At 31.7% G+C, this 27,227-nt stretch overlaps 1 protein-coding gene across 1 annotated transcript; it reads right to left on the bottom strand.

Annotated features, from left to right (window-relative positions):
• Positions 1-22: 22 nt before the first annotated feature.
• LOC134698880 (ammonium transporter Rh type A-like) lies at positions 23-26,894 on the bottom strand. The gene is made up of 10 exons (XM_063560557.1): positions 26,549-26,894; positions 20,493-20,676; positions 19,709-19,859; positions 18,811-18,955; positions 17,594-17,757; positions 6,119-6,256; positions 5,292-5,425; positions 3,570-3,721; positions 1,636-1,783; positions 23-1,131 (listed from the first exon to the last, which is right to left on the bottom strand). The coding sequence occupies exons 1-10, from the start codon at positions 26,715-26,717 to the stop codon at positions 1,098-1,100; spliced, it is 1,419 nt and encodes a 472-aa protein (XP_063416627.1). The 5' UTR covers positions 26,718-26,894; the 3' UTR covers positions 23-1,097.
• Between the last annotated feature and the right edge of the window lie 333 nt (positions 26,895-27,227).

The following is a 27,227-nucleotide window of genomic DNA, read 5'->3' as shown; positions in this document are numbered from 1 at the left end:
ACAACTTACATCACAGTAAATTATATAAAAACATAATATACCTATATGTATGTAACAAAAATACATATATTACACGTACAATACATTATATGTAATAAAGCAAAAAATACAAATATTTGTGTAAAAGGGTATATTAAATTATTTGTAAAATATAAGTTTTCTTTTTATTCTCACACACACATATACAGTTTGCTTATATGTCATACACATTTTCAGCAATAGCTCATTTTTAAATATAAACTTTGTTTTAGGGAATTTGTTAAAAAAAAAGGGGACAATCGCAGGTACAAAATGACCATGTTTTATTTGTTTTTTTTAAAGCTGGTAAAAAAAATCATTGAAAATTATTTTTTACAATAATAATTGTTCTTGTGCATGTGTATTGCACTATCAAAGTCTAAATAAATATTTCATAATTATAAGGTGTGAAAGGAGTTGAACGTAGCGCATTTTGCATGCAGACTGAGAGCTAATATTCATTCATAAAGTGTGCGCACGGTCAACGCTTGAACACATTATTACATTTTGATGCCAAAACCATGAAATTAAGAGTTATATATCAAGCTTTTCGATTCTAGGTGTAACAGCAAAAACTTAAAATAGCATTTCTGTCATAGTTAATATTTTGTTGCAGTTACTTTTGGTTCAACCTTATAGACTGATTCCCTTTATTATCTGTTATTCTTGACCATTCGTCTCAACTCGGTCGATTCCGTACCCTCATCTAACGTTGATAGAAGAAGAGAAGCGGATTCTACCGAGAATTGCCGAATGATACTTGACAGCAAGGGTGTTACCCGTATGTTGACAGCGGGAAACACGCCTTCTTCATTTGTGTAAATTTAAAGTAAAAAAATGCAGAATAGTTGGAGATGGGATTCCTTTTGAAAAATATTGTTTACATGACCAAAAGAAAGATTTAAAATAACATTTTCATAGTTAAAACATAAAACAGTACAAATAGAAGAAACAAAATTCATGCAATATCAATTTAATAAAGCAAAAACAAAACACATGCCCGATTCCAAGCATCAAGGACCTAGCATATTAAAGATAAAATAGATGTACTTATTATATGACCATTGTCTTTGATGCTCTCAGCTGAGTTTCGTTTCATCTGACATAAGATTGCTGAAAAGAAATACAAACTCAATTCTGGTATTGGCTTTTATTATCATAAATAAATATACATGTAAATTAATTTTGTACAATCATATAAAAGGTAAAAAAGGATATGAAGTATCTCTTTATAAAAATACAAATATAAAAAATACATATAAAATCTGATTATAAAAATATAAATGCGTATACAAAAAAAACTACTCTGGAATATATAGACGATAATTTAAAATGGATTTCAGTATATGGATATCAATATTATGCACAAAATCGATAATAAAAATATATATGCGATACTTTGAAATGGATTTCAGTTTATGGATATCAATTTGATGCACAAAATCGATTATAAAAATATAAATGCGTATGATACAAGAATTTATTTTGAAACATAAAGACGCTTCTTGAAATTGATTTGAGTATATGAAAATCAATAGTATGCACTATCAGAAAGTCTGACTTATAAAGTCTGACGAACACAGTTTTAACATATAAATCCACTGTTAATTTCCTTACATTTCAGTATCATCATTACTTTTCCCATTCTCATACTTTGATTTTGGAAATCCAGGGAAGCCTTCTTCTGCTACGTTCCAGTTGTGATTATCGTCAAAGAATTTTTCACCTTCCGGACTGTCCCAAATTGGTAACTTCAGTATAAACCCTGATGACAATATATTTATAAGTTATAGACAAATTATATATATTATATATTTCAATAGCACAGGGGTGGACCCAGAATTGAGTAGGTCCAGTAAGACCCCTTTTTGGTCCCAAAATATATAGCAGTTTTACAAAATTGTTAAAATATAATCTTTTAGTTATTTATTGGACAGTAGAATGCTTCTGCTTCATAAATATGGGATGTTTTTGACAATATAATGCACATTTATTGGGTACTAGCATCAATAAGTCATGCTAAATTACTGAAATCTTCACAATTCTAGCATTTAAGTTAACTTTTAGACGGTTTCCGTGTAAAACGAAATTGGCCGCATTCGTGTTCATCCTAAATATTGAAATTTAAGTTGTGTTTGATGATAATACATAACATACATGTATATAAAGGTTGAGGATGAACGGTACACAGATGCGGCCACTTTCATTTTTGACAAAAACCACCTGAAAAGTGACATTTTTGGGCATATTTGGTAGATTTTTCATATTTGAGCTTGAAACGGATCGTTTTTTATGACTAAATCAATTAAAATCTTTCACATAAACTAATTGAATCAAATGAAATAGACACTTAAGTGTTAAAAAAGTGGTCAAAAGCTTCATATTAACCTGAAATTTGAGGCCACACTCGGTCCTTACCGGACCTACTCCTTTCCATAATAGGGGGTCATGCATGTCAGAGAAGTTTTAATTTTCACTGTTTGTTAATCTTCTTGTTGAAATGTTTTTTCCAATCTTTTTGTTTTTAAAAGTGTATGTGATTGAATTTGAATATTTATAATGATTTGCATAAAAAAATAAACCATTAAAATTATGGTAAATAGATGTTTAAAAAAAATGTTATGGTTATGTATTGAGTCTTTCAGCAAGATCAAGACTTCAATGTTGTTGTTTTTTATCATACCCTGCATCATTTATGACCCATACATATAGCATAACTAAACTGTGTTGTCTTCTACATTGGTTTATATGTTCAATGTAATATATATACCATTTGTTTATAAAAAAATCATTTAGTAGTCACAGATAACGCGTTACTCTTGTGATCTTTTTGTCCATGTAGCAGTTAGATTCGGTATTTTTTAGATACTTTTATCCCGCCAACAATGGCAATAGCTATGTTGATAACTAAGGCAATGTGTAATACAAAAATATAGCCCATACCCGTAATTATTCCGCCAACACTGGCAATAGCTATGGTTATAACTAAGGCAAGGCGTAATACAAAAATATAGCTTACCAGTAATTATCCCGCCAACAATAGAAATAGCTATGGTGATAACTAAGGCAAGTCGTAATACAAAAATATAGCTTACCAGTAATTATCCCGCCAACAATAGCAATTGCTAGGGTGATAACTAAGGCAAGGCGTAATACAAAAATATAGCTTACCAGTAATTATCCCGCCAACAATAGCAATAGCTAGGGTGATAACTAAGGCAAGGCGTAATACAAAAATATAGCTTACCAGTAATTATCCCGCCAACAATGGCAATAGCTAGGGTGATAACTAAGGCAAGGCGTAATACAAAAATATAGCTTACCAGTAATTATCCCGCCAATAATGGCAATAGCTAGGGTGATAACTAAGGCAAGGCGTAATACAAAAATATAGCTTACCAGTAATTATCCCGCCAACAATAGCAATAGCTAGGGTGATAACTAAGACAAGGCGTAATACAAAAATATAGCTTACCAGTAATTATCCCGCCAACAATGGCAATAGCTAGGGTGATAACTAAGGCAAGGCGTAATACAAAAATATAGCTTACCAGTAATAATCCCGCCAACAATGGCAATAGCTAGGGTGATAACTAAGGCAAGCATCTGGTATCCACCTTGAACTGTAGCTGATCGGTCTGAACCCGGCATCACACTTCCTGTAGCGTTTGATGCAGCCATCTCAGGGAAAATCTCAAAAAGGCTGTTTGAAGAAATCATTTAGATTCATATTATATTTGAATTTCATTCGTTTTACCGCAAGTATAGAAAGAATATAATTCGATTTACAGCCGATTGCATTGAGTGTGTAGGTTAAGGAAATATAGTTGGTTATATTTTGTATGAAGGAGATAACTATTTCAGAATAATCATAGTTTTCCATTATTTGAAATTTCTAGAGACCACTGTGTACATATAAGAAGGGGGGAATACCTTTTTATGTTTACCTGTTTTGACCCTTTTCACGGTGTTGTTAACTGTTAACTGTTTGAACTTGCTTTGTTAACTGCATTTTTTGAATTTTTGTTAACTGTTTTTGCCAAACTCGAGGTGTTTTTAACATGTTAACTGACCCCCTATTGCCCCTCATAAGTTGACAAAATGTGTTGTAGCGTAACATTTAAGACATCCGCATGTCGCCCAATGAAATGATACTGCTAATTACTCGTTGTGTGTATGTCTTTCTTTTTAGTTCTATCATATAAGATTTTATGTAATGTGCTCGAATTTTGTCGTTAATATAAAAAAATAAAAAAGATAAAAGAATAAGTAAGACTACAGTGAGAACTTTCTTTCATTGGAGAAATTCGAACTAGACTAAAACATCAACAATCCAAGCTGTTTATTGTGTGTTAAAATAAAGAGGTACAACATATAATCGTTTATTGGTGAGATCCGGTATTAGCTGTTACAAAATGATAGAAATTATTATAAATTAAGGAATGTATCTCCCTCATGCAAAGCTCTGATTCCTTTCACGGATTTGGCCATACTTTTTGGACCTTTTGGATTATAGCTCTTGATCTTTTAGATAAGCTTTGGATTTCAAATATTTTGGCCACGAGCATCACTGAAGAGACATGTATTGTCGATATGCGCATCTGGTGCAAGAAAATTGGTACCTTTAATTTTATTTTAGAACAGCAAATCAAGCAAAGTAAAATCCGAGTCCGTTATTGATTGTATGGATAGAGCACAGGCTCTTATCTCAGAACTTTTAACCCGATATATATAGGATTTTTGTTGAGACATGTGCCTGAAGGATAGAGGTGTTGATATTATTATTTTAAAACTACTGAGATGCCAAAATGATTATGAAACGTTCCTTAGAAAACGCTACGCAGTTTTTGGTAACGGTATTCATTAATGCAAAATACAGACTATATATATATTGGTTTGTAATTAAAAAAAAATGAAAGCAACACTGTATAAATGCCTTCAAAGTGCCGATTTCTATGTTAAACTTGGAACTGGGGACGCTCAAAGAGGAATACTTTGAAAGCCAATGGTGTTTATATAAGAACCTGTTGCTATATGACCAAAAAAATACATAAAATAATAGCCAAATTCTACAAAGTTAGTTCTATAATGAGCTGGGGGAAAAAAGAAAAAAAATCATTATTCCAGAACTTATATAATCAGTTGAAAGGACTTATGATAAAGCTGGAAAAACAATTAGTATAATTGAGTAGTATCAGTTAACCTTTCAATCGTATTTGGCCTTGATTTTTCAATAAAACTTAGAAACATGAAATTTATATATAACTCCTTACCTGGTTCCCCACTTTTCTTTAGACGAGAGAGCTGCCATAACAGCACCAGCGACTGCAGCCAGAATTCCAGGCAAACCATGGAGGTTATGAACACCACAGGTGTCGTGAAGCTTAATTTTACTACTGAGACATGGCTGTAAATAAATAAACGATACTTATATGACTGTTTGCTAAAGTCTGTTTCAATACTTAAAACGTATATAAGATTATAAGGCAGCTAATTTCAGGTTTGCCAACTCCTTTTAGGTTGATGGCTAGTCCGCTTGGTGGTTTACCTCCACTTAATAAACTTTCCAAGTTGACGTTAGCACGGCCGAATAACTGATAGTTGCGACTGTACATTTAGAAACAAGTAACCGTCACAAATACGTACATGGTTTGCCATCTTTGAGACTTTAAGACTAGATGATAGTTGTGACCAAGAGCGCTGAAACGTTAATGCGTGTTTTAATATGAGTACACATGTTTTAAATCTGGTCTGATTTATTAAACAGTGTATGATACATGTTACCTTTTCTTTAAATGGAAACTTGAAATGTTTCCAAAATGAGTAATTTTGTAATTTATATAATTGCATATTTTACATCGTGCGATTTCTGTCCTTACAATACCTTCTTTTAAATGTTCTCAGTCAAGTTGTCAAGTTCTAAAAATAGCCGATGAAGTCAAAATCCAACCGTGACAGAAGGTAACGCAAATAATTGTAATAATCCTTTTGATTCATTGTGGAATCATGAAAAACCTTTTCCACAACGAAGCTCTAATATCATGTTCTTTATTTCAAACAAATTATTACAGGAAAATAGAAGTATTGAAAACAAACTCACAGTAATATACTTATAACCGACAGTAGAAATAACTGCGGCAACTGCACCAAGAAGCATAGCTCCCCATGGATGAAGCGGCATATGAGCTGCTGTTCCGACTGCCACTCCACCTGCTAATGTGGCATTCTGTATATGTACCTGGAAGAAAAATTAAGAATAATCATGTAGTACATATTTCCAGTTAAATCATCGGTTGCTATATACAAAAATAAGATGTGGTATGATTGTCAATGAAACAGCTATTTAACCAAATGACAGTGATAGTTGATATTTTTACTCCAGAGTTGTCATTCCTAAGCTACACATATATTGTATTTTACCTAAAGAGCCTTTGATTGGCAAGTTGATTTATGACAGTGATTTTTATGCCCCACCTACGATAGTAGAGGGGCATTATGTTTTCTGGTCTGTGGCTCCGTTCGTTCGTTCGTCCGTCTGTGCGTCCGTTCAGGTTAAAGTTTTTGGTCAAGGTAGTTTTTGATGAAGCTGAAGTCCAATCAACTTGAAACTTAGTACACTTGTTGCTTTTGGTATGATCTTTCTTATTTCAATGCCAAATTAGATTATTACCCAATTTCACGGTCCATGGAACATGGAAAAGGATAGTGCAAGTGGGGCATCCGTGTACTTTGGACACATTCTTGTTTATAAATGAGAGAGCTCAGACACAAGACTAGTACTGATATTGGTGCCCATACTTTCTCCTAAAACGTTTACGTAAAGGCGTAGGAATTGAAAGAATTACGAAACTTAAAAGCGATTTATTATATCACATAGTGGTTTTTTTTGTATATACAAAATCCCCAGAAAATATAATGTTGAAACTGTACTAATGACAAGTGGAGGGATACATAAGAAGAGAAATATTTCATCAGCAACTGTTAAATCCACTGAATTGCATAACAAATCACATAAAATTATATATTTATACTGTCTTTAAATTTTTTTTCGTAAAACTGTTTCTTCATCTTCAACGCGCTAATACTCGCATATATAAAATAACACAAATGATATCGTGAGAAGTTACAAAAAGAATTAACCTGATCCAGTACAGAAGCAACAAGAAACATATGGAAAAGATCTGTTTCTTTTACAATGTAAAATGAAAGGTTAAAAAAAAGATAATAATTCAAGAACGGTTATATAAAAGACGCTTACCAAATTCAAGGTAAATCCGATTTTTGAGGTACAATAAAAGCATTTTGTACAAGCTCCACAACATTTGATTGATGAAAACTAAAGTTTGAAAATGGTAACAATTTTTGAGACGAACGGACGTACACAAGGACACGGGTAAAATGTATTGCCTCTACGTTTACGTTAAAAGAACAAGATATAATTTGTGATCAATTGCCGAGTAACTAAAGTTTTTCTCCTATGCACTATGATTATGATCTATTAAAATGTACTTTTAAGTGTTGACATTTACAAAATAAACACGTTGATTGAATTATTAGGTGCCATGTCATCAGGTTGCGCATTTGCATTTCTAATCAAATTTCATGTGTTAGAATGTTCTGTTTTGTTAAAGGTATAAATACCAAAGATTGAATTTCAGTCGGTCGTTTTTATCTTAATTATCATAACATTATCATAACAAAGCAAGGGAATCGAATTGAACAATGATGAACGTGTAAACAAATGTATAAAAGTTATTTAAGTGCACACAACACAATTTTTATGGAAAACCACTTCATCAAATATGTTTTTGAGACTAACATGAGAAAGCAAAATACCCAACTTACTACATGTAAGAAGACATGCTTTACCAAGATACAAAGGCGTGTATCTTGTATGTAACACAGTTTAATTTTGGACACACCAATCAATAAGGCAACAACCATTTGATTTTGATTTTCTAGGGGGTAGGGGGTTTTAGAACAAACTTCGGCGAAAAACAATCTATTTGGCATCAAGTCGAGAACATTTTTTTTCTTTAAATTTTAGCATTACATATATAATAGTGGCAGCTGAGGGTGAAACAAGCATTGTTTTCTCAGGGTTAAAAACAATATTGGTTTTCTCCAAAAATGGAAGCAAACTTTATTGCACATATTTATTTGTGCAAAATCATTAGATTAAAAAAAACAAACATTTGTAGATGGAGGATATGTGTTTAAGCGTAAAGAGATAGAAAACGTTTGAAAAAAGATATAATTGAGAATGGAAACGGGCAATATGTCAAAGAGACAATCAACCGACAAAAGAGCCATACAAACAACCCACTGCAACTAATGGGTCTTCAACACAGTGAGAAAATCCTGCACCGAAAGGAGAGCTTTAGCTGACCCTTAAAAATTTGAGAAAGACGCATCATTCATTCACTTTTTTATTCATTTTACTGCCAGATTAGAACTATGATATAGGATTACAGTCATTTTTGTCATTCTTTTAACATGCCCCACGTCAAAAAATGGTGCGGGTACACATAGGGACGTGTTAGATGTAAACATGAAAGCTGATATCTTCTCTTTATTCTCACTCTATTGTAGAAATCAATGGGAAGAATTATGAATCACATTTTGTAAGATATTAGTACTATCTTGTTATGATTTATAGCTCATACTTGTTGAATAACAACTCCGTCTTCATACAAGGCCAACACCGTGGAAAACTTTTTTTTAGAAATCAGTGCAGAAAAATGCATTTAATTCATGGTGCATGATTGAACAACCAATCGTAGTTGATGTTTCATTTTATTTTTAACTCAGTAAATGTCCCATATTAGCAAGTTATGTTTTCAATAGATGTTTTAAGTAGGTGTAGCTCAAAACCTTATCTATTATTCATTTTTGTTACAACTGCCCAAATGCGGTTGAAATTGGTTCGGTAAAAATGTACTCTTATAGAATCAGATTTCAAGGCCACGCAGTCAACATCATCAAAACAATCTCTGTTTTTAGTCATCGCGAACAATACAATCTGTACATTAGAATTGAGACTATACATTACAAACTAGCAATATGCCAAAATTTTCTAATTGTAGTAATTGGTATTTGGATAATATGTCTTATGCAAATTTTAATGGTAAACAAAACTTATGAAATTTGTTTCAAATGGATATATTGCATATCTATATCAATTATGTAATGAAAGAAACACCATGCGAAATTATTTGACGATTTGTTGAAATACAAGAACAGTAGATTTTTTTCAACAGTTCGGAAACAGTAGTACTCGTTTAGATTTACAAACACACTTATCTATAAAGTACATATGCATTTAATATGCACTGAGTAATTCAAACAGGCCATCCTAGTTAGTACATATTCCAAAAGTATGTTATACGTTTTGTGTAGCCTGCTTTGGCTTAGACGCAACAATATTATTATATATTTTTCAGATAATATCACATGGCAAATATAAATGCACGATTATACAAAGTGACACAACTGTCACGAGTTTTCTTTAAAACACTTACTATACATAAAATGTTTTGATTAGAGCCCCTGGCGGCCAATTTATATGATTGGTATCACAGTTCCTCGCTCTTTTTCATAACCACAAGTAAATAATAAAGTTTAATATAAACAGTTCTCATTTAAAACTGTAAAAGTTCTGTGATAATATGATGAACTTAAATTTTTTATAAATATTTAATAATAAATTAATAATAAGGTCCTTTTTGTTACATCTGATTCGCTTATTTGGCTATCTTCAATGGCAGTCAGCAGGGTTTAAGAATATCAGTTGTTCGACCTTCTAGTCAAATGCATTTTGTTAAAATATACTTTTACACTTTGTTTGTCTTTTGGAGCTGTATTAAGACCAAGACATTTGTTTTGTATGCACACGTATATAAATTGTGGTGTTTATTCAACACAATCATAGGTTTGACCGTTGCTTTCAATTAATAAGAGTTGCGCAGGATCAGCATAAACGGTGATACAGGGCTGAAAACGCATTCTGCATATTTAATTCGTTAAATTGTTCTTCCCTGACCGGGATTCGTACTTGTAATACTGACATATCGTGACACCATATCGCCTTGCACTATGCCCGACGCGCTAGAACGCTAGACCACTCGACGATTATCTAGGCTCAACACTAATAAAGCTTTTGGTGTCCGGGTGTTACCTTTCCTCGTCAATTTTTATCTAGCCTTGAGAATGTTTTTTTTTTCATTTACAGTTAAATTGCATGTAACTACGAGTACATGTTTACATATGGGGACTATTATTGTCACACTAATAGATTTTTTTTACCCTTATTTTTGTAATTTTTTATGACTAATAATGTATGTTTGCTTTGTTCACATTTCGTTGTCAATATAATAAATGTATGACTCATATAAGTTAGAGGTTTGGCTAGATAAAATATCAGGATCAATCCTCCATTTTCTACACAAGACAATGCCTGTACACTGTGTGTACCAAGTCAGGAATATGACAGCTCTGTAATCCTTACGTTTGATATGTTTGAACTTTTGATTTTTCCATTTGATTAGGGGCTTTCCGTTTTAAATTTTCCTCGAAGTTCAGTTTTTTCGTGATTTTACTTTTTTCTTTATATAAACTGTTATATATAGAATTGAAAATGTATACAAACTCATGCATAAACTGTTGACAAACTATCGTATCTTTTTAAAGTTCTACCTTACTTCCAGAAAGGGTATCCATAACTATGTCATTATTTGATAACAGAGTAATTGTTCTAAAGATTATATATAAATATTGTTCATTAAAAAGACTATATAGATATTTAGTACGGGGCGCCGAATGGGACTCTTGTGATTTTGTACTCAAAATTCAATTTTTAACGGACAAAAGTGACTTTTGTTCAACAAAAATGAGTTCAGTTTAACAAAATTTGTATCATACTACAAATTTGAAATTTTGTCATACAAAATTATCTTTCAGCGGACAAAAGTCACTTTTGTCATGACAAAATTCATTTTTGTTACACAGACTTGAATTTTGTTACCTAATTTGAAAATTGAGCGACAAAAGTCAATTTTGTATTTAAATTAGTTTAGTTTGGTTTCTGTGAACTAATTTGCATACAAAATCGACTTTTGTTACACAAAATTGACTTTTGTTACACAAAATTGACTTTTGTTACACAAAATTGACTTTTGTTACACAAAATTGACTTTTGTTACACAAAAATACTTTTGTTACACAAAATTGAATTTTGTTACACAAAATTGACTTTTGTTACACAAAATTGACTTTTGTCTCAACAAAATTGACAAAATTGAATTTTGTCTCAACAAAATTAACAAAATTGAATTTTGTCTCAACAAAATTAACAAAATTGAATTTTGTCTCAACAAAATTGATTTTTGTCTCACGAAAGTCAATTTTGTCTCACGAAAGTCAATTTTGTCTCATAAAAGTCAATTTTGTTGTTACAAAATTGAATTTTGTCATCACAAAAATGAATTTTGTCGTCACAAAATTGACTTTTGTCTCAGCAAAATTGACATAGTTGACTTTTGTCTCAACAAAATTGACAAAATTGACTTTTGTCTCAACAAAATTAACAAAATTGACTTTTGTCTCAACAAAATTTACAAAATTGACTTTTGTCTCAACAAAATTAACAAAATTGACTTTTGTCTCAACAAAAATGACAAAATTGAATTTTGTCTCAACAAAAATGACAAAATTGAATTTTGTCTCAACAAAAATGAACAAAATTGAATTTTGTCTCACAAAAGTCAATTTTGTCTCACAAAAGTCAATTTTGTCTCACAAAAGTCAATTTTGTCTCACAAAGGTCAATTTTGTCTCACAAAAGTCAATTTTGTTTCACAAAATTGAATCTTACCGTACACAATTGACTTTTGTGATTTAATTTTCATATCAGGTAACAAAAGTCAATTTTGTATGCAAATATGTTTATATTTGCATACCTTTAAGACAAAATTGACTTTTGTCATGACAAATATGAATTTTGTCTACAAAAATGAATTTTGTCATGACAAAAATGAATTTTGTCTACACAAATGAATTTTGTCATCACAAAATTGAAGTTCTCACAAAACAAGTCTGTAGCACATAGTTTTGTAAGACAAAAATGATTTTGTTATGACAGAATTGAATTTTGTACAAAACCACAAGAGTCCCATTCGGCGCCCCGTATTTAGTTGGGTTATTTTTTTCCCACTATATAGTAATTTTTTACCCTTTGCAAAAGCCAACTAAATCGTGATCCTAAAAAATAGAATAAATCCGTAATTTATTTTTGAGATAAACGTATGTTTGGCTATACTTAGTATTCAGATATTCGTTTTGATTTGATTCTGATAGTGTAATGGGTAAATAGACCTCTCAAATATACAATGATAACCATAACATTTACAGATCTTAACAAAATGACATCTCATTTAGATACATTTAATATGGTGCATTTATTTTAATGATGTAATTATTATATAAACACGATTGGGAAGGGAATAATTTTACATGATTATGCAATAATTTTTATTAACCTGCATAGGAATTTATGCAGATAAAAATAATATTTCCAATTCAAATAAGTATTTAAAACGTCTTAGGTACACATGTACATGTCAGCAAAAAAGGCCTATAAAGTAAACGAAGTTTATGGAAGTTTGTATAGACGTAGCTTGCATCTGGCGTAAAAATGTATTAGCCTGCAGCAGCATGTTATCTTTAATTAGGTTTTTTAAATATATAACTACGATGCGACACACAATTCCGAATTGAATTTAGTAGAAGTAAAAAGAGACTACGTGCTCGAATTCACAGATGAAAAGAATGTGTTGTTATCATTTCAAATCAAACACGAGTTTACAAACATGTTCAAGAGGGCCAAAATAAATTGATGTAAAACTATTCAAACAGTTTTACGTGGAAACATGCACAATATGCTTATTTTGTTTCACCACTTTTTGGAACTTTTGGTCCTCGATGCTTTTCAATTTTGTGCTTGTTTTGGCTTTCGAACTTTTTTCATCTGAACATTACTGGCAAGTCTTGCGTGTACGAGGCGCACGTCTAGCGTATTAAATTTCAAACCTGGTACCTTGTGTTAGCTATTTTTCGTGTGTTTCTCTGTCCTATATATTCTCCCATTTATTTGTATTATAATCCTGTCGTATAATGTTGATATTTAACATTGCCATAAAAGCGATAGATTTGGCATGCCACAAAACCAGGTTCAACTTACCATTTTCTTTCTTAAAATGTCCTGTATCAAATCAGGAAAATGGCCATTGTTATATTATAGTTCGCTTCTGTGTGTGTTACATTTTAGCGTTGTGTTTCTGTTGTGTCGTAGTTCGCCTCTTATATATTTGATGCGTTTCCCTCAGTTTTAGTTTGTAACTCGGATTTGGATTTTTTTCTTAATCGATTTATTAATTTCGAACAGCGGTATACTGCTGTTGCCTTTGTTCATTTGTGTGCATCAATGTCGGTGGTTCACTTAATTTGCATAAGAAACCCAAAGTAATAATAAGATGACAACCTGACAATATAAAAAATATTATATTCAGACAAATTTCACATTTGAGAATTAAATTTTTGTTGATCATTTATTCGCTGAAATGATACAATGACACTTGCCTCTGAATACCTTATTATATACCTGTTATATTAAGGTCAATTATATATAGACAGACACCTGTGTCTGTGAAATGATATTATCACAACTTCACTTGTCATATACATAGATGATACTTGTAATTCTCTACAATTAGATAATTAGATAATTCTGATCATTATAGTGACATATTTTGTTATTCAGCTGGATTATTTGCCAGTATCATGTTGGTTATTTTATAAATAGTGAACTAATTGATCTTATCATGATATAATGAATGATGCTTCAACATTAATCGGGGGGATTGGCAACAATATACAACACTGATCCTAAATTGGGTAATATGATAACTCGAGGCCAATCCTACATGGGGGGCTTTTGAAATCTTAGGAAAATAAATGTCTTAATCATCTATTTTTATCCGCTTTTAACATACCAAAAAATAGTCAAATTCCTATCATATATATATATATATATATAGGTGAGTCTTGCAATATGATATATATATATAGGTGAGTCTTGCAATATGATGCTCATTAAAAAAAAATTACATGTGCAGATTTAAATTATACTGTTTTTGTATGACTTATCTGTTTTGAAAATATCATGTAAACTGTTCGAAAATGCCTCCTTGTCATCAATATTTAATAGTTTTGGTGTTAAGCAAATTCAATCTTTGATTGTACGAGGAATCTGAATTAGTAATTAATGATCGATGTTTGAAGATTTCAATATATATATATATATATATATGGAAAATTTAAAGAAAACACATTTCATATCAAATAATTATACACGTATGAAATCAGAATTATCCGCATGTTTACAACATTTGAAAATGGGAATAACACATAAAGTCATGTTCCAATGCCTTTATTAAAACCACCGTTTCAATATAAGTGTTCTACCGAGGACTTTTGTAGTCACCTGAACGGGGATTGTTTTTGCCTTAGTTTACCTTTACGACGAATGCTACCTTAGGTTATCTTTACAAGGAATGCTACCTTATGTTACCTTTACGGGGACTGTTATCTTAGGTAACCTTTACGGGGAATTTATGTTGTTAGCAAATAGGTTACCTTTACGGATAACTGCAACCCTATGTTACCTTTACGAGGTTTACTACCTTATGATGTTACCTTCACGGGAATGCTATTTACGGTTACCTTATTTGGGAATGTACCTAAGGTAACCTTTACGGGGAATGCTACCTTAGGTTATCTGACGGAGAATGCTACTTGAGGTTAAACTTACGAAGAATATAACATTAGTTTACCTATTTGGGAATAGCTAACTTATGTTACCTTTGCGAGGAATGTCAAACAGTAGATGCGAATGATTTAGAATTATGATGTACAGAAAAATAAATATGAACATCTTTCTACACCAGTTGAAAAAAGAAAAATCACAAAAATACTGAACTCAGAGGAAAATCAATTCGAAAAAGTCCATAATCACATGGCAACATCAAATAACAAAACGCATCAAAAATGAATGGACAAGAACTGTCATATTCCTGACTTGGTACAGGCATTTTCAAATGTAGAAAATGGTGGATTAAACCTGGTTTTATAGCGCTAACCCTGAAAGTGTTGACTCTTCCTGAGTATGTGCTTTTACCCCTTGTTGGTAGGGTTGGTGTAAATCAATATTAGTTGTATGCCTCTTAAGTGTTTTGATCCTGACTGTTGTTCGTCTTGTTGTCATTTTTTCATAGTTTTTTTTTCGACATTTGAATTTGAGTTTCGACCGAATTTCAAATCAAAAGATCTACAAAGCCTATATCTTTGTAAATAGATAGATATTACTCAAACACTGAACAGCCTATTTGCTTGATACATGTTTAAATTCCATCGGCAGATCTTTTGTGTATATATATCTGGGTAGAGTATGTTATGATCTATCCGAAGGTCATGGACCTGTATAAAATTGAATATACATCATTGTCACATAAAAACCGGTCAAAGAGTAATTATTTCTTGTGAAGATAGTTTTGTTAGGGTAGAATTTCAGTAGCAATTCGGTCGTATTACATTTTGTACATTACCATCATTTTAAAATCTTAAATATATAAAAAGGTATTGTGTCACAGTTTCAAGGCTAGAGGTGTAATTTGGTCATTTATAAACTTGACTTTTATAACATTTTTTGACGTTTTTAAAAGAAAACAAATTCTTTAAAAGTATAGTTGTAATGTTCTCCATTGTTGTAAAATGTTTTGATTAGGTGTTACCAGTCACTTAACTTGTCATGGTATAAGCAAAGGACGAATAGTGGATCAATGAAACAGTTACCAAACGATACCATGTATCCAAGTAAATATCTTTTATTACATATCTGCTGTTTTACTCTGATTACAGCGTTACTCTAAGATTTTTTGATATATTGATATATTCTTATCTCAATATTTTCCACCCTCCCCATTTTAAAGTAGTTTTGCTAAAAATAAAAAATAAAACACCAGGTTGTGTCATAACAAGATACTTTTTCGTCAATCTTTTTAGATTGTGTTTTTAATCAGAATCTCTGTTAAAACACAGGACAGCAAGGAAATTTCATTAACGAAAATTCAGAAATCTTCAAACATCGATCATTAATTACTAATTCAGATTCCTCGTACAATCAAAGATTGAATTTGCTTAACACCAAAACTATTAAATATTGATGACAAGGAGGCATTTTCGAACAGTTTACATGATATTTTCAAAACAGATAAGTCATACAAAAACAGTATAATTTAAATCTGCACATGTAATTTTTTTTTAATGAGCATCATATTGCAAGACTCACCTAATGCGTGCTGTGTTCAATACTAAATTTTCTAAATGCCGATTGAGAAGGGGCATTAAAGCTAATCAAAATTGTCACATGATGCTTGGAAAAGCATAGGGACAAGAAATAAATGAAAAACAGAAGATTTTGAATTCTTATATTAGGGCCAAATAAGGGTCTTATTACGCTACTCCTTTCCAATATATTTATCTTCATTCAAGCGGACCAGAACGAAAAGTTGATTTGACAAAGCAAATTTAGGTCAATATAGAATGAAGAGCATTTATGGCATACGTAATAGTATATATTTAAGGAATTTTACATGTATCAGTACAATCTAAATTGGAATTTAACATCATATTATGAAATACCGCCTTTCACCACTGTTAATCAGTGGCTGTACTTGAATCAACTACTATTGTATTGTATCCACAATAAAATTTAACTACATGAAAAGTTTACTAAACAGATTTAATCTTGTTATTGGGGCATTTGTATGATTCTAGAATTATGTAATTTTCACCTTTTCATAACATTGAAATGATTTATATATGAAATAGTTATAGGACTACAGTTTCAGATACATGTATTAGATACTATCTGCTTATATCTGAGAGGCGTAAGACACGAAGAAATGAGACCCCGAGTTACATCTATTTTTCTCAAATAAATAAATAAATATTTCATGTTTTTAATCATGTTTTAAAAAGAGCAATTAGTTTTAATAAAATTCAGGAAAAGTGTCATTAATTCAAATTTCTAGATGCATTTACACTCTCAGAAGATGTTTGTAGCAATGGGCATTGAATGAAATCCTACTCGTGTTTTTCTGTCATGAATAAATTCAAATTAATACACATTTTTATGGGCCAGCTCTGGTGCGGGTTTTTCTCGCTGCGTTGCAGACCCACTGGTGGCCTTCGGCTGTTATCTGTTCTATGGTTGGGTTGTTGTCACAATGATATATTATTCATTTCTATCTCAATTTAACTTATAACAGATTTTGTGTAGAAAATGGATCTAGTCTGCACTATCTTATTTATTTCTGTTTGAATGCAAAGTTCAGAACTTTTTGCTGATAAATGATAATACATGTTTTTGTACTTCTATATATATATATATACAGATAACTTTCATTTACCAACCAAGATGGCCTTTGAGGAGATGATTAATTACAATATACATACATACCATATCAAACTTTCCTTTTCCGTCCACCAAGGCAGATATAACAAATGTAACGAGCGTACAGACAGTTAATGAGAGATATGTATTTATGACAGCTCTGTGTTGCTCATCGCCTGTAACACCACCGCCGTTAAAGCTAGGCCAATATAACCAAAGAAATACGGTACCTGTAAAATAAGAAAGTATACAAACAGAAAGTAGAAAAAAAACAGGAGGAAAATTATGGGCATCAGTGTTATGATTTTTATATTAAACAATTGTAAAAAAGACACTACACAAGAAAACCAAATCAAATTTTAAAATACTGTGGATTCATTTATTTTCGTGGGTACCAATTTTCGTGGATTGAGGAAAACTTGCATTTTCGTGGATATATAATTTCGTGGTTTTGGCAAAGTCTGCGTATATTCCTGTAGGAAATTTTTAATTGGTTGAACATTTAAATTCGTGGTTCCCCTGTACCCACGAAATCCACGAAATTGGTATACAACGAATAATAATGAATTCACAGTATAGATATTTCCGTTCTCCATTACTGTACATGTTTACCTTACAACAAAATTATTTTCATTTACCTGTATACATTATTCTATTTGGCGGCATTTTGTTCGGGTTGTCTTTCTGTAATTGTTTAACATTTCACCCTTATTTGATTGATTTTGTACAACATGTATTTACATTGCGTCATGTATATATATATCAAATTTACTCGTTCAGCGTATGTTAACTTGTTGGTACCTTTCAAGTCAGGAACCTGATGTTCAGTGGTTGTCGTTTGTTGTTGTGGTTCATAAATGTTTCTCGTTTCTCGTTTTTTATATAGATTAGACTATTTGTTTTCCCGTTTGAGTGGTTTTAGACTTGTTACTTTGGGTGCCCTTTATACCTTTCTGTTCCGTATGTGTCAATGCTCACTGTTGTAGAACATACTTTGACCTATAATGGTTTACTTTTACAAATTGGGACTTGAATGGAAAGTTGTCTCATTTGCATGCATATATACCACATATTCTTATATGTATTTAATAATATATGTAGTCATACAAACCATTATTTTAATGTTAATTGACCATGCACCAGAAGCAGCATCACACCCATTATAAAATTGCTTTAATTAGTTAAGTCCTTCCTCGTGGCTGATGCATATGAACGAATAGTATTTTTGTCCATATGTAGGAGTGACCAAATTAATGTTGACTGTTCATGGAAAGTGAACTTACCAATCATTGACAATAAATCCGAATGATATACTGCGCCCTCTGCTGGATTATCCTCACTTTTATCATTGTAAAGAACTCTCGCTACGGCTAGCCCAAAATAAGCACCAAAAGCGTGAATGAACATAGACTCTCCAACATCTGCAACCTAAAAAAAATGATTAAAAGGTGTGGAAAATCTAACTAAAGACTTGGGAATACAGAAGCTTTTGCTTAAAGAGGGCATTGGCGTTATTATATTTTTCATAATAATATCATGTTCTATAATATAAATCTTCTTTATCTTCTTATATAGATATAGGTACTGTTGTGTGAGTGGCAATGAGACAACTCTCCATCCAAATAACAATTTAAAAAAGTAAACCATTATAAATCAATGTACGGCCTTCAACATGTATGTATTTTTATGGTGTAAATTTGCTTTTCTATTTTGAAGATTTATATATTTTGTATACTTTTAAAATTTAGCAGGCTGTACCATTCCACATGTATAACCATTAAACAAACGTTTTGTATACTTAATTTAGCAGTCTGTATTATGCTCTAAATATAACCATTAAACAAATGTTTTGTTTGCCATATTCTATTTCGATGGAATGATTCGTTGAAACCTTGCCGTCACAAAGGAATTAACTCTCATCTATATATAGGCAAAAATAATGTAGAAGTTTGCAATTATTTATCACTGTTTGGCCTTCAAAATGAGCAAACCTCAATCCGAATAGTCCAAACAAGCAAAGACCCTAACTATAGGATATAAGAAATACACCACAATTATGGGGATAAATTCTACCATATAATAAAAAGATGTGGTATGACGTGGTATGATACACGAAGGCTTTCAAGTTTTCCTCTTGTACTAACACATTTATATTAAAAATAATAGTAAAGATATACATACATGTAACATTTCAAGTCCTATATGTTCATTAACTTGTGACAAGACAACCTCAATAATTGCCATAACCAGTAGCTGTATTGGACCAACTTTTCCTAGCACTGCTCCAAAGGATATTAGGACTGTAGCAGCAGCAAAATCTGCGGTCAGCATACTGTTGGTCAAGTTAAGACATATATTATAATATGTAATGGAGATATCAAGTTATATTTTAAAAATACAAAAGTGCTAGAACGAATAACCGACAATATATTTTTTTTATTCATATTTGTTATATATTATTCTCTTCGGAAAAGTTTTTTTAAGACTATATACTGTTATTCAGTTCAAGTAGACTGTTTATCCTTTATTGGATAACCATGATAGCTGGTATGTGGGTTTTTTTCATTTAATTTTTTATGTTAATTTGTTCATAATATTTCGCTCATTGCTACGAATAAAGCAGTTTAAAATCGGAATATTCGTGAAGGATATATATATTTTTTTACAATTTCAGGTTACTAATAATTAAAAGGTTACTAATAATTAAATTGACGGATACGTGCACGTGGATGATTATCTAGTCCAACGGGAAATATTACATATACATGTCCAAGATAACAATATTTTTTGGAAAATAAACGCTTTGTACTAGAACGACACGCAGTCTTTGTTCAAACTTTTGATTTAACTCGGCACGCTATCGGCGAATACATTTTGCCTCGGATACTGAAAAAATACAATGTTTACTTTTGGCCAACTAATACCGGTAATATGTAGTAACCTAAGTACATGAAACGTCACTTACTCTGTAACACTAATGGTAAATTTACCACCATGATCTGACAGCAGTCCTCTGATGATAATGGCCCACTGGATTACAAAAGCTCCTATCAAGAGGTTAATACCGACAGCCGAGTAACCATATCGTTTGAGGAAGGTCATCAGAAATCCAAAACCAACAAAAATCATCACATGAACATCTTGAAACACTGGTGATAAAACAAATATTATAAATTTAGTGGGTAAACATACACTTTTCTGAAATTGTTTAACATTTCACAGCTGTATAATACTGTTGCTTTAATTATTCCCCTATTATTTTATTGATTTATATTGTATCATAGATCAAATTTATTCATTCAGTGTATGTTCACTTGTGTTAATATGTCTTTTGATTGAGTTAAGCCATTTTAATTGATATTTTATAGTGTGTATTTTTATGTTGTGATGTTACACTATTGTTTCAGATAAGGGTAAAGGTTGGTACCTATTTAAACGTTTATACCCGCTGCAATTGTTTGCACCTGTCCTAAGTCAGAAATTTGAAGTTCAGTTGGTGTCGTTTGCTGATGGGGTTCATAAGCATTTCTCGTTTTTCGTTTTTTATGTCGATTAGACCGTTGGTTTTCACGTTTAAATGGTTTAGCATCAGTCATTTTTAAGTCCCTTTGTAGTTTGCTTTTCGGTGTTAGCCAAGGCTCCATGTTGAGGGCTGCATACTGTGGCCTTTAATGGTTTACTTTTATAAATTGTGACTCTGAAAGAGAGTTGTCTCATTGGAACTCATACCACATCTTCTTATATATATATATGTCATCGTATATGTTAGTTTCAATTATGTTGCATAGAAATAAAGAAGGATCATCATATCAATAAAATATAAATCGAAAGAACGTGTAGACGGATAGAAACTACAAGTAAAATATTTTGTATGTTTTTGTAATACGTTCTAATTATAACTGCAGGCCGTCTACATATTAAAGGCACTGAAAACTAGTAGATGATATTTACAAAATAAATTATACACTTGTTCTCTCGGTATGGTACCGTAGTCTTGTAAAACATGATATTATAAAAAAAAAATGGCTATATAAAGCCTCGGTGGAAATCATTTCTGAAGATCTCCAGGTAGCATAGTGTTGATTTATCATTTATGAATGTATATAGATATAAGAACCATGATACATTATACATCATTCATTTCATTTAGGTAAATTTTCACACTTGAGAAGTACATTATGATGATAATGGGAGTTTATAACGACCTTGACTAGCTATACCACCCTCGCACGGTCGGTGAAGTACATTATCATATGAGTTGCTCCCTTTAAAGGCAAGTGACTGGTGAGAACTACCGTTGTTTGTAATAATCACAAACTCATTTTGTACAATAAAATCAGCATTTGTTACTCCATCTTTTTAATTTGCTATAAAATCATTTCAGGCTTCGTATGCAATTTGGACTAAAAATTTGTTTCATATGAATAGAAAATTCTACTAAGGTGAATAACTCTCTTGTAGTTGTACTTCTAGGATTACTTTAGGCTACTCAAATCACTGTACTTTAAAAACATGAATTTTCTTCACTTTCTTTAGAGAAAATAAACCATGATTAATTATTTTTCATCTTTTTCCAGTCAAAAGAAATCAGATAACGTAAGCTGATCGTCCCAATGATAATTATGGGGTATAGCTAAATCTTTGATCTTCTTCGACATCGTTTAAATGACCATTATGACAATCAGAATAGGCACTACATAGGAGTAACCGTAATAAGAGACCCTAACATGTATAATTCGTTTAAATAGCATCCGAATCGTCCTTGATCTAGTTTGAATAAAGCGCTTCCTATAAAAATGTAAACAAAAACAATTCTGGTTTGTTAGTTGAAAGAGTACAATAAAATGTGAAAAATCCAAAAAGTCAAATTCAAATAGCGAACTATGATGCTTGCAATAAAAAGTTATACTCTTTGAGAAAGTGTAAGCTCTGCAGTGTATTCCTCCGTACTAGTAACTAGCTTGAGTCTGGTTACGGGCAATGGATGGATAATTATAGATTATCGTTGATTATCTCAACGAGATTGATTTTCTCGCTTGAGCTGGTACAGCGAAAGTGAGAAAAGCAATCGAGTTGAGATGACCAATGATAATCTGTTTATCGCTATTTTACCTATGACGACGTTGTCAATTTCAATGTCAATTTCGTTAGCAACGCCACGTGGCCTCTTAGTTTCTAGCAATAATTTTTCCATATCAAGCGAGAAGCATGATATGAAAATTATCACAAAAAAAGATCAAAGGAAAAATGCACAAAATAGCGATAATGTTTATTATTCTAATCTTTCAGTATTCTTTTTAATAAATGGATGGGAGATATTGACCAGGTAAGTGAAAAAAAAGAGTTTGTCGAAGATCGTTAAATGTCAAACAGTCGAAGCTTTTGATTGTTATACACTTTCCCACCAAAATGAAATGTTGTTATTCGAATGACCGCTCTGCTTATAGTAAGTAAGTAAGCATTTATTTATTATAGTGAAATGTGTATCACAACATACATTTTTACAATTATATACATAGCAATTTGATATTTATACCCGGCCCATTGGATCTATATGTCACTTCAGCAATATAATATAATAGCCGTGGTGTAGTGGTTAGTGCATCGGACTACTGACACAAAGGTTCCTGGTTCGATTCCCGTTTGGGATGAAAATTTCAGGGACTCAATTTTCGGCTCTCCCTTGACACCATCTGCGAGTATGGTCTTAAGGAAACGATGATAGTCCGTCGGAAAAGGGCGATAAATGGCTGACCCGTGTTAAGAGAGAGCCACATCTCTTGCACGTTAAAGACACCCTTGTAGATTTCGAAAAAGAGTAGGCTAATGCCGCTACAAGGCAGCACTCGCACCCGCAAAGTGGAAAGGGATTAATATAAGTTGCAAAACTTGTTTCCCAATCCACTATAAATAAATATGTTTAAACTAATATAATATCATATCCGAAAACGTAAAAGTTTACAAAATAAAAAAACAGAATTAGACGTAAAAGTTATTTTTCTTTGAATGAATGCTGAATTTACAAATTTTGCAGTTTGAATTTGATAGCATTTCAATAAATGGATAAGTTTTTCGCTATTGTCACTAAAATTGTCTAATGCGGCCATATTCTAACTAAACGTTACCAGAACCTTTATGTTTGAAGTGTACAAAATGTATCAAAACAATGCAACATTTACTTTCAATTTGATATATAATATTTGCTTTTGTTTTTGAATCTAATCCTTTCTTTACTGTAAAGTAATGATAACATTTTCCACTTGTCTCGCTCTTCTATCAAACGGTTGTAATCTATTAGATCAAATAGTCTTAAATATGGTAATAATACATATTATAGTCAGAACTTTACAGTAGATACATAAATCAGTAATACTATGAATTTTGATAAAAGTGAATTCAAGGACTTTTTGAAAATTACCATGTTTGTGAAATTTAAAAATCCTGGTATGTCAAAATTCTCATCAATTTAAAGGGGTAGGTTATACAAAATTTTAAAATTGAAAGCATTACAAGTGGAATTTTCAGTTAGTTGCCGATATTAAAAATTTATGAGATTTCTTTTAAATTTGCATCCTTGAAATCCCCAAAATACAGTTACCGTGCCAAATCAGATTGGGAAATTATCGCATCAAATAACCAGACAACAGCAAGTTTTGACATTTCGACCAAAATTAAAAATCAACTATTTTGAGGGTACTGTAATAAGACTGTTATCATTAGTTTCGAACAAATTAATGCATATTCCCCATATCCAACAGAAAGATCCGTCCTCATGAGTCATAACATTTTTTTGAGAAAATGGTGAAGTTATTAATTTAATGGTGCGCAGCATGCTCAGTTGAAAACATATATGTGCCAATAATTTGCAAGAGATTTCTACAATTCTTTCAGGAATAATGATTTGGTAGTCTTTCGCGTTTATGAGCTTTTAACTACATTTCGTCGACTTTAAGCGGCTAACTAAAGTTGACAATATCTACTGTCCCCGTTTTCTGCCAATCTATAATTCCTTATATCTAGCATTGACCACGGTGTATAATCATGACCATCACTGTGCTGTATTTGTCTATTCCAAAGATCACTTGTCTAGATCTCTTGTTGGACGTGACATTTCAATGAGGTCATAGAGACCTATATAGCTCGAATTGATTCTATATAGATATAGGTAGATGTGGTATGAGTGCCAATGGGACAACTAGCCATCCAGGTCATAATTTGTAAAAGTAAACCATTTAAGGTCAAGGTAACGGCGTTCAACACAGAGTTTGGCTCACACCGAACAGCAATATCTTTGTAAATGAATGATGAATGTATTAAGGTGAAACAGACTCTATTATATACACTGTACATTTGATGTATACTCCTTAATCTCTCCATATACATGTTTTTATTTCAATGCCAATGTTTTTTCATGTGTCATTCAATGAGTGACAAATGATAAAAAACATAACTAACTTTAGAAAGTAAAGCTGATAGTAAGCTTTAGAAATGCATAAAGCTTTTTCATGAATTTAAATGTGCATTACATAACCCAAATTATGTCACAAATAGTAAACATATTTAACTTATCTGTACTATTAAGTAAACTTTGTTTATGAAAATATACCAAATTGCAATAAAAAAAAAACCGAATGAAACTTTGAAAATAACAGATTAATTAATTAAAAACTCGATTATTGAAAGAATTTTGCCAAAAATCACAAAATACCTATCATATTTAAAGAAAGATGATATAAAATAAGTGCGTAACATTGGAATTATGGCTTTCATGTCCGTTTAAACGCCATGGTCACTGCGGAGGGGGGACTCAAACACTATGATATATGCGAGCTGAGTTATTTTGTTAATTTCATGTATGCCATTAAAAAGGAAAATCACAAAAATACTAAACTCCGAGGAAAATTCAACACGGAAAGTGCCTAATCAAATAGCAAAATCAAATGATAAAATACATCAAACAATGGACAACAACTGTCATATTCATGACTTGGTACAGGCGTTTTTAAATGTAGAAAATGGTGGATTGGACCTGGTTTTATAGCGCTAAACCTCTCACTTGTACGACAGTCGCATCAATCAATCTCGTTTGGTATAAATATGCATTTATTTTGAAAAGAGATTTTAAAATTGTTAAATTCTGAAAACCATACAGGCGCTTCCAAAAATAGAAAACACGCTGAAAATAACATGTATTTAGAGCGTGAGCATGATTTAACAACGTGTACTCTTATGTTACATCTGTAAGCATGCACTTGTTAACATAATGATATTTTTTTTATATTCGGAGAATTACGTCAAATAATTATATTTTGAGAGGTGAGAGAAGGGATGTCACATCACCCCTATAGTTTTCGGTGGGGCTCGTGTTGTTTATTCTTTAGTTTTCTATGTTGTGCCATGTGTACTATTGTTTGCCTATTTGTCCTTTTCATTTTTGGTCATGGCGTTGTCAGTTTATTTTCGATTTATGAGTTTGACTGTCCCTCTGGTATCTGTCGTCCCTCTTTTACAAAAAAATAATTTCCCATATAGATTTAAGTTTTCTTTTGTTAAAGTGCTGCAAGTACACCCATCTCCTAGTTCTAACAATGAAGTCGAAGCAAATACATTTTTTTTTATAAAGAACCTGTTTTAACCAGAATAATGACGTGAATTTTGTTTTATTTGTAGAATATGTAGTACATCCATCAATCATACAGAAACATGTGTTACCGTAATAGTATTGTCAAGGACATTTTACCATTTGTGTAATATAAACATATCACACTATTATGATATATATTGACTTTTATATTTACAACAAAAGTTTCATCATTGACTTTCAGCTCATAGAATAAAATATAAAATGTTTTCACGCATTTTCTTTTACTAGATGAAACGCGCGCCTGGTATACAAATTTATATAAACCTGTACTTATTTTTGATGATTTTTTTTTACGACAATGCAAGGTCAATATTAATAATGAACAAAAACCAGGGTTATATGATTATATGGTAAAATGAAGTATACTAATGACTTACTGGGGTACATTCTAGGAACCATGCCTCCCTCGGCACGATCGACTGTTTTATCCTGGTTATCGGGTTTTGCAGAGTCGTCATATTCCACCAATGCTCCAAAAAGCACCAAGAAAACAACCTGACAAATAATCACAAAAATAGGAAATTTTATTCTCCGTACGTTCACCATTATTCCTCTTTTCCTTATCAGTATTGTACAATTACCAAAATCTTGACCGTTTAAAAGTGGTGTGTGGCTACCAGCAGCCAATAGAAATCGTTTTAAAAGACAACACCTATAACTATCAGCTGTTACACTATATATACTATATGGAAACTAATACGATCAACCGTTCAATCTTATGTGAACTTGTTAACTGGAATATATACAACAATTTAAACATGTTAAATGCGTCCGTTTAAAAATTCGCTATGCTAATGCATTAATCGCATTGCTGTGAAATTTAAACAATAGGTCATATAAATTAACAACTTAACTGCAAAGTGAACGATAACCCTGCACTTTGAAGTTAACTTTAGTTTTAAATCAATAGTAATAACCCAATTAATATTTGAAGTCTTGCAGATAAAGGGTTATAAAATTGAACAATATTCGATTCATTTTTAAAGCAAGTCTCAATTTGATCGTCAGTTTTTCGATTGATTATTAGTTCTACCATTTTGTCTTCCAAATGAAAAG

Source organism: Mytilus trossulus, unplaced genomic scaffold (genome assembly GCF_036588685.1).
Source record: "Mytilus trossulus isolate FHL-02 unplaced genomic scaffold, PNRI_Mtr1.1.1.hap1 h1tg000024l__unscaffolded, whole genome shotgun sequence".
Classification (NCBI taxonomy): Eukaryota; Metazoa; Mollusca; class Bivalvia; order Mytilida; family Mytilidae; genus Mytilus; species Mytilus trossulus.
Note: the sequence above shows the minus strand (reverse complement) of the source record. Positions and strands in the feature narration are given on the sequence as shown.

Bases quoted from the DNA above. Each gene is read 5' to 3' on its own strand.
- LOC134698880 (XM_063560557.1), bottom strand. From the start codon at position 26,717: ATGGTGAACGTACGGAGAATAAAATTTCCTATTTTTGTGATTATTTGT. The intron at 20,677-26,548 runs GTAAGTCATTAG...TTTTATCACCAG, and splicing joins GGTTCCTAGAATGTACCCCA to TGTTTCAAGATGTTCATGTG. The intron at 17,758-18,810 runs GTAAGTTCACTT...CTTATTTTACAG, and splicing joins GGATTTATTGTCAATGATTG to GTACCGTATTTCTTTGGTTA.